The following is a 9,806-nucleotide window of genomic DNA, read 5'->3' on the forward strand; positions in this document are numbered from 1 at the left end:
TCTCTCTCACACACACACACATGCACCTCTCTCTCTCTCACACACACACACACACACTCGCTCCTCACATAATCGCGCGCTGCGGATCGGCTCTGCTTCAGGTGAGTGTAAATACGGCTTCTCTGAATCACGCGAGCAATAATCGTCGATTAATCGATATTCACCCGATCATCTGATAAAAACAAGATCGATTGTTTCGGTTAATATTGTGTTTGTTCTGTTTCATTCGGTTATTTATCCCGAGATATTGAAGGCTGGAGTTATACCGTGTATATGTGACCCTGGAGCACAAAAGCAGTCATAAGGGTCCATTCTCAAAATTGAGATGTATGCATCACCTGAAAGCTGAATAAATAAGCTTAACATTGATGTATGGTTTGTTAGGATTGGACAATATTTGAAAATCTGGAATCTGAGGGTGCAAAAAAATCTAAATATTGAGAAAATCATCTTTAAAGTTGTTCAAATGAAGTTCTTAGCAATGCATATTACTAATCAAACATTAAGTTTTGATATATTTACGGTAGGAGATTTACTAAATATCTTCATGGAACATGATTTTTACGTAATATCCTAATGATTTTTGGCATCAAAGAAAAATTGATACAATGTATTTTGGCTATTGCTACAAATATACCGGTTTTGTGCTCCAGGGTCACATATTTCAACACAGTTTTACTAATTACTTGTATATAAATGATGTAAGCGGATAGTTCAGGTACATTGTGATTCTGCAAACAGACTGAACTTGGTTTATGAACTCAGCCCTGATTTGAGTTCTTGTCTTCTGCCAGCTGCTCCTCAGGTGTTGTGATGGCAGACACGGCCGTTCAGATGAGCAGAGTCGCAGATCTGGAGAACAATGTGTCCACCAGGACGAGCTCCTCTTCGGCCAGACGAGGAGCGACCGTGAGCTTCCACAGCATCAGCTACAGCGTGAAGATGAAGAGCGGCTTCCTGTGCAAGAGGAAGCTCACGCAGAAGAACATCCTCATCCAGCTCAAGTCAGTGTTGCACTCTTCTGGTGTTGTGCTGGCAAATCTGATCACAACATTCATGTCTCATGCTTTTTAAATAGTAAGGCTTCTCAAAAAATACCATGCACCCTGGAGTAGCACATAAATACCATGCTTCATGAATTGCAGCGCTCTGATATATATATTAAAGCAGCAGTGAATTACCATATGATACAATATTATGGCAATACCTGGGTATGTTTTGAAAAGCTTACAGTGACATTAAAATACCTTGAGGAAAATACCGCAGCGTTATTTTTTTGTAAGGAAAATCAAACATGGTGTATAAAAGTACTGTGGAGTTTCAGTGGTACATGGTTTTTATCATATTTTATGTACTTTTCTGGGTTATTATAGTTAAAGAAAACAAAACCTTAAACCATATAAAACTCATTGCATAAAATAAACTTGAACTGAAAAGTAAAATATTATATATATATGTATATATATGTGTGTGTGTGTATATGTATATATATAATCTTATTTTATTCTAGCTTGTTTCTCATTTTCATTTAGTTTAACTTGATAAAACACCTAAAATGGAAATAAAAATGAATAAAAACTATATAGACATATTAAAAAAAAGAATAAAAAGCACAACAAAGTGACTAAAACTAACTCAAATTAAAATGAACAACAACAAAAACCCCAGAAAATATAAAAAAATTGAGTAATTTAAATATTAATAAAATTAAGTATTATTCAAAAATATTTATTTTTATATTAAATATTATAATTATTAATAAAAACGATATAGACATATTTAAAAAATGACAAAAACACATAAAAATTCCTAAAACTTGAACTAAAATTTAAATGAACACAAAAATGTTATACAGAAATATTACATATTATTTCTTGAAAAGCATTATAAATATTAATTAAAATTCTAATATCCCTATAATACTAAAATATCTTGTTTTTGTATGTATGTTTTTATGTATTTGTTTTGTTAAGTTTTAATAGTGATACAAATGTTTGTTTTTTTTCAATAAAAGACTTTTGCAGGTTTTGCAGGACACATGTTTCCTGCATTTGGCTTTTCGACTATAATTATTAATGTAGTTGTGGTTTATTTTTGTGTTCGTCCGGTGACCAGCAGCACTGCATCAGATCTCGTGCTCAGACTTGTTTTCGAGAGGAACTGTGTCACATTTGGCCCTTGCATGAAAGTCATGGCTATTATTTGCTGTAAAGAAAGAAATCGAGAAGATAATTCCGAGGTTGTAGGTCTGGGAACATAAGTGTGGACGTGATGCGGGGTAACGTGTGTTTAAAGGCGCTGTGTGGTTGTGTGGTTGTGGAAACCACCAGGGAGGACTTCTGTGAATTGATGGAAGGAAGTATGGAGATGTTTCAACTAAATATGCACTGAAAAAACATACGTTTGTACGTGCTTCAGTAGACTTGGCAACACATGCGTGCTAATGCATTGTTATACAAGCACACAAACACGTGCATGTTTATGCTTTCATAACCTGATTTTGTTACGTATTGACACCCGCTGCGTTCAGGTCATTGTCCGACATGAAAGCCGCTGCCGAACAATAGTTTCACAAGGCCTGAGATGGAAAACACATGCATAAATGAGACATTTGAGGGTTGCAGTGCAGTGACTTTATTTTAGTGCTTGATTTAAAGGTTGTGGATGGATGAGCGCCATAAAACCTTGACTTCTGCCCTGCTGTCAGATAAGAGTCTCGTTTTGCTGTCCGTCTTTAACAGACCGGATTACAGAATTTGGATCATGTGACAGGACAATAATCTGCCAATTTCACTCGAAACATCTGACATCTGAGTCGTATTTCACTCCAAGATCAAAATATTAAGAAATGGTATGTTGCGTAAAGATTAGTTAATTCGTTTATTTTTTGCATTTTTTAGTTTCTTGATTAAACACATTTATCCCTCAAATGCTAAAGAAATCCTCTTCTCATTACCATAATACAGTCTTGAATATTGTATAAAATTTATACAGTGTCCTGTCAGAATGCAATACTTTTATTTTTATTCATAAAAATGTAAATATGAATATTGATATTTTTATTATTTATGGATTTTTAAAAACATTCTACTTTTTAATATCTTTATTTTTTGTTTTGATTTTTTTTAGAAAGTAAATACTATAATCAGATACATTTAAATTGATACTTTATTAATTGTACTTTTAGAAATGTACTTAATGAAATCATTTAAATTCATTTTTTAGTTATTTAAAAGAAATTAATATTTTCCCTGGTAATGTTATTTTAGTATCATTGTATATAGTTTTATTAATATTTTGAATTCGTTTTTATTTTGATGTTTTCTGTTCATTCTGTTTTCATTTTAATTTTAGTTAAAGTTTTTGTGATTTTGTTGTGTTTTTGTCATTTTTATTCATTTGTGTTTTTTTAATGTCTTCGTACGTTTTTTATAATTTTTTTATTTCAGTTTTAGTTATTTTAGTGCATTAAGTTAAACTACAGTAAATGAAAATGAGAAATTTTGCCTTGGCATCTAGCTGAAATAAAATAGGTTTTAGTTTTATTTTTTTAATTTTTAATTTTATTTTAGTTAGTTAATATTATTTACTTTTTTTTAAATGGTTTTAGTTTTCATGAACTATAATAACCCTAATGAGAATGACCTTTTTTGCATTATTTTGCAAATATTCTTATTAAAATGTACATATTATTTAAATCTTGTATTTTGTAAGGCCATTACTGTGATCATAATTAAATAATATAATATTTAAATATGAATATATATGAATAAATATGTAATATTTATAAAATATTAAATCTTTATCAATATAATACATATTCAAATGTAATATGCAATTTCCTAATAAAATAAACAACATTTTAAAATGATTAACATGTTTAAAGTCATTTTAGATCAAGCATAGTACGTGACCCTTACACAGTGTTAGAGACATAGTTAGCCAGTCAGATAGTTATTGGGTAGGTTTGATCATTAACCCGTGTGTGTCTGTGTGCGCTCAGCTGCTTGTGTAAGTGTCTGTCTGTCTCTCTGTCTATTTCTGTCATCCGTCTGTCTGTTATCTGTCTGTCTGTCTCTCTCTGTATGTCTGTCTGTCTATCTCTGTCTATCGTCCATCCGTCCGTCTGTCTCTGTCTGTATATCTGTCTGTCTCTCTCTGTCTGTCTCTGTCCGCCCATATGTCTCTGTCTGTATGTCTATCTCTGTCGGCTGTCTGTCTGTCTGTCCGTCTGTCTCTCTGTCTATCTCTGTCATTCGTCTGTCTGTTATCTGTCTGCCTGTCTCTCTCTGTATGTCTGTCTGTCTGTCTCTCTGTCTATCTCTGTCTGTCCATCTATCTCTGTCTGTCTGTCCATCCGTCTGTCTCTTTCTGTATGTATGTCTGTCCATCTGTCTCTCTGTCTTTCTCTGTCATCCGTCTGTCTGTTATCAGTCTGTCTGTCTGTCTGTTTGTCTGTCTGTCTGTCTCTCTGTCTGTCTGTTTCTGTTTGTATGTCTGTCCATCTGTCTCTCTGTCTTTCTCTGTCATCCTGTCTGTTATCAGTCTGTCTGTCTGTCAATCTGTCTGTCTGTCCGTCCATCCATCCGTCTGTCTATCTCTGTCTGTCCGTCTGTCTCTGTCTGTCCATCCGTCTGTCTCTTTCTGTATGTATGTCCGTCTGTCTGTCTGTCTCTCTGTCTGTCTGTTTCTGTCTGTCTCTCTGTCTATCTCTGTCATCCGTCTGTCTGTTATCTGTCTGTCTGTCTCTCTCTGTATGTCTGTCTGTCTATCTCTGTCGTCCATCCGTCCGTCTGTCTCTCTCTGTATGTCTGTCTGTCTGTCTGTCTGTCTCTGTCTGTCATTCATCTGTCTGTCTCTCTGTCTGTCCGTCTGTCACTGTCTGTCTGTCTGACTATCTGTCTGTCTCTTTCCGCCCATATGTCTCTGTCTGTATATCTATCTTTGTCTGTCTGTCTCTCTCTGTCTGTCTGTCCGTCTGTCTCTGTCTGTATGTACGTCCGTCTGTCCATCTGTCTCTCTGTCTATCTCTGTCATCCGTCTGTCTGTTATCAGTCTGTCTGACTCTCTGTCTGTCTGTCTCTCTCTGTATGTCTGTCTGTCTCTCTCTGTATGTCTGTCTGTCTATCTCTGTCTGTCATCCATCTGTATGTCTCTCTGTCCGTCCGTCTGTCTGTGTCTTGGTTTATGTAACCAGCGTTAAAGGTGCAATGTGTAATATTTTTGAGAATCTGTATACAGAAATGCAATGTAACATACAAAACTATGTTTTCAGTGGTGTATAAATACCTTACAAAATTAAATTACCTTAAAATAAGCCATTTCTATCTACATACACCGCGGGTCCCCCTCCATGGTTAAGTCGCCATTTTGCGCCGCCATGTTTCTACAGTAGCCCTAAATGGACAAACTACTCTACAGAGCGTGTTTCATCACTGTTGTTCTTGTTCGTTTCTTCCTTGTGTTCCTCGTGTTTCTCGTGTTTTTAGAGGCAGCTTATTTATTTATAAAAGACCATAAATTCTGTACAGTTAATACAATAATCATGTACTTTTCTAATTGTACTTTATTGATTTTACTTTCAGAAGTGTACACAATGAAGTTATTTGAATTCATTTTAATTATTTATTTATTTATATATGATTTAATATATTTAGAATTAGTGCTGTCAAACGATTAATCGCGATTAATCGCATCCAAAATAAAAGTTTTTGTTTACATAATATATTTATTTGTACTGTGTTTATTTAATACGTATATATAAATACACACACATTCAGTATATATTTTGAAAATATTTACATGTATATACATTTATATATTTATATTATTATATTGTATATTATATATGAATATATAAACAACATATTTTTCTTAAATATATACATGCATGTGTTTGTATTTATATATGCATAATAAATATACACAGTACACACTCATATATTATCTACATAAACAAAAACTTTTATTTTGGATATGATTAATCACGATGAATCGTTTGACAGCACTATTTAGAATATAGCATAATAAAGTAAAATTAAGTTTAAAATATTGTTCAAGTATATATATTATTTTAATAAATTTTTTTATACATTTAAAATATAAAATTATACATTTATACAATAATTTTTTTTTTAATTATATTAAAATAATGTATATTTTAAAATACTAAATATAGTTAATTTTAAAATGTATTTTAGTTGATGTGTTTTGTTTAAAGATGTTTGTGTTTTACTGAAGGTTTCTGGACGTTCTAGCCGCTCGTAAGGATCCTGCTGGTCTCTCTGGAGAGGTTCTTATCGACGGAGCTCCACAACCTCCAAACTTCAAATGTCTGTCTGGATACGTAGTGCAGGTATAAACCACACAAACACTCATTTACCACATTTCCTTTCTTCTGATCACTTAGTGCAGTAGCAGCACATTCTCCTCAACAACACATGATGTGAGGAATCACTTACGTCCGGAGCTCAAACGCTGAACTTACACATTAGACGTCACGTTTGACTCTAAAAACAGACTTCAGCAGTTAAAACAAGAAGCTGAACTGGTTATTCTGTAGAATACGTATCACGAGTAAGATTATGAATGAACATGCTAAATGAATGAATTTTGCAGGATGATGTGGTCATGGGGACGCTGACCGTTCGCGAGAATCTGCGTTTCTCAGCGGCTTTACGGCTCCCGAAGTCGATCCGTCAGCGAGAAAAAGATGAGAAGGTTGAGAGACTGATTCAGGAGCTGGGGTTGAGCAAAGTGGCCGATTCACGGGTAACGAAACAAACACACGTTCATCTGACTGCCGACATGTGCAGTCAACACAGACTTCTGTTGATGCCTAATTACATGATTAATAATTATTATACCCTAAACAAATATAACTTAGCATTCATATGAAACAATAAACAGTAGTCTCTTTTTCTTTTTAAATTAGAAGTGAAGCAGTCAGTCAAGTTTACATTATTTAGTAAACTGATTTCCACTTTAATAAAAATATATATAACAAACACGATTGCAAATTGGCAGCAAAACATCCTTTTTTTCTTTAAAATGGTTACATTAATTGTGTTTTTTATATATATATATGTTTTTTAATTAAAGTTGAAATCGTTTTCCTAAATAATGTAAACTTGACTGACTTCACTTCCACTTTAAGTGTTTTCTCCCCAAAAGTACAGCTAGAAAAAACATTAAAAGATTTTTAAAAAATGTAAATGAAATAAAAAATGAATGAATAAATGAAATGCGCTGAAATGAAATAAAAATAAACTTATTTTATGTCAACTAGATGCCAAGGCAAGATTTCTAATTTTCATTTGGTTTAACTTGAAGTACTAAAATAACAAAAAAACTAAAACTAATAAATAAAAATGACTTAAAAAATGCATATTTAAAAAAACTACAATAATAAAAATGATAAAAACACACAACAGAGTTACAAAAACTTAAAATAAAATAATGAAAATATAAATAAAAATATAAAAAGTTACATTTAATTCAAAATAGTAACAAAAACTATAATAGTATATTAATGATAATACAATAAAAATGACACACACACACACACACACATATAACATTTCACATTTTTGTTTAGTTTAACTTTAAGTAATAATATAACTAGAACTAAAAGTAAGAAATGAAAATTAATAAAAAACTAAATAGACTTAATAAAAATCACAAAAACGCAACATTACAAAAACTTTAAATAGAATTCAAATTAAAACCATATAGAAAATTAAAATTATTCAAAATATTAACAAACATACCAACAAAACTATAACAGTATATCAATGATATTAAAATAATAATAATATTTGTGTATAAATGTGCTGTTTATTAATAATGTTTTGTGTGTGTGTATAATGTATATTCAGAAAACAATGACTAATTAACACAAAAATCTGTGTGATCTACTCATGAGAATCATGATGAATTTAGTCAGTATTTAAGTTCATTATTGGGTTCAGAGGGCGGGACTTGAATTCAGGGCTGCTCTGATTGGCTGGTTTTACAGGTGGGCACGCAGCTGATTCGTGGCATTTCAGGCGGAGAGAGGAAGAGGACGAACATCGGCATGGAGCTGATCATTGATCCGCCGGTGCTTTTCCTGGACGAACCCACCACCGGCCTGGACGCCAGTACAGCCAACTCTGTCCTCATGCTGCTCAAGAGGTGCGTTTGTACACGGGACGCCCCACGAAACAATGTTATAAACAGTAACAATGTTATAAATGCACTGTAAACCACGGCTTCTTGGGGTTTATTGCTTTATTTATGGTCAGAACATGACAAACACTTCACGCTTTTGAATTCTTTACACTTTTCCAGTCATTGTTTCTTAGTTTCTGCATGTTCTAATGAGTGATATTATTTCAAATCGCGAAACCGGTTTGTGTTCCTGACTTTGATGACATGCATCTTCAGCACAGTTTGCTTTTCAGGCTGCAATACTAATAATATTATGTATTTTTGTCTCTCAGAAATGCACATTTGATAGTAGCTTGGGTTAGGATGCAGATGTACATTTATGTTCATTATAAAAAACAGTAACAATTGTAACAAACTCATTTTTATATGGTGAAATTGAATTATTCTGGTTGTTTGACTTTTATTATCATTAACCATTGTTCCCTTTCATGGGAACTTCGAACTGCGTCCTCTAGGGGTCGCTATGGGGAAACCTAGAGGACGCAGTTCGAAGTTCCCATGAAAGGGAACATCTCAGGTTACTTATGTAACCATGGTTCTCCATAGTAGCATACATTTAGATCATGATAACCACAGTTAAAACCACACATAAAGCACCTCGGTAAAAATCTAACTATATGGTTTCTAAGTATTTGTGTGAAAAACAGTAGTCTATTTAGCATGCACAAACACTATAGCTTAAACACAAAAATACTGTAATTATATTCAATTACTCCTTTAATACATGTTTTAATAATATAAGAAAATTCTATATGAATATCCCACATTTCTGCCACAATACCATGGTGCAGTTAGTGTTACTACAGTAAATTCATGGTAAATTATGGTGATTTGTAGATTTAGAGTGTTCTGACTGTATCATTGCGCACAGTGTTTGTAATATTGAACATTTATCAAACATTATCGTTTTATCGAGGAAAATTAGATCATGATAATTATAATTTTATCGTCCAGCCCTACTTAAAGGTGTGTAATAGTTTTAAAATAGTTCAGTCTATCCCGCTAGAAAGCACTAGGTTATTGCATATACTTATTACTGTACTAATATCTTCAATAAGACCCAATAAGAACAGATTGATGTCTCACATGGGCAGATTGTACTCACTGCAATTTAGCAAAATTAATATTGGTATAGTAATAAATATTAATCAGATTTAATAAGAATTAAAAACCCTAAATAATGTGTGAGTTGTTAAATATGAATATTTAGGAATATGTTAAATTTTTTTATTAATATACGTATATTACGTAAATCATTAAATTTTTCACACATTTGTTTTGTTTTTACAATCTAGGTTATGCTGATTGAACGTTAATGATTTAAAGTTAAATGATTTAATAAGAATATCACAATAAAGAAAATTCTGTCTTATTGTAAACTTACGATAATTTAAAAACAGTTAAATATACTGTACATTATGCAAATATGCACAGCCTTAAGTTATATTATATTCTAAATTAAATTGTTCACTTACATTTAATGATATAATATATATGTTAGGATATGTATTATTAATAATATTGTAGTATATTTCATAATATATAATAATATATTACTTATAATATATTATTTTGTTAAATAATGAAAAAAAGTA

General features: G+C 32.2%; 1 protein-coding gene across 1 annotated transcript in view; it reads left to right on the top strand.

The window, feature by feature from the left end:
* The first annotated feature begins 44 nt into the window (after positions 1–44).
* Positions 45–9,806, top strand: part of LOC107570194 (ATP-binding cassette sub-family G member 2-like) — a 24,770-nt gene continuing 15,008 nt past the window's right edge. The window contains exons 1-5 of the mRNA XM_016256399.1: positions 45–101; positions 795–1,004; positions 6,241–6,355; positions 6,619–6,771; positions 8,018–8,175. Coding sequence (XP_016111885.1) covers positions 814–1,004; positions 6,241–6,355; positions 6,619–6,771; positions 8,018–8,175 — 617 coding nt within the window. The 5' untranslated portion in view covers positions 45–101; positions 795–813. The remainder of the gene's footprint in view (positions 102–794; positions 1,005–6,240; positions 6,356–6,618; positions 6,772–8,017; positions 8,176–9,806) is intronic.

The sequence above is a fragment of the Sinocyclocheilus grahami genome, unplaced genomic scaffold (assembly GCF_001515645.1).
Source record: "Sinocyclocheilus grahami isolate Dianchi unplaced genomic scaffold, SAMN03320097.WGS_v1.1 scaffold1425.1, whole genome shotgun sequence".
Taxonomy (NCBI): Eukaryota; Metazoa; Chordata; class Actinopteri; order Cypriniformes; family Cyprinidae; genus Sinocyclocheilus; species Sinocyclocheilus grahami.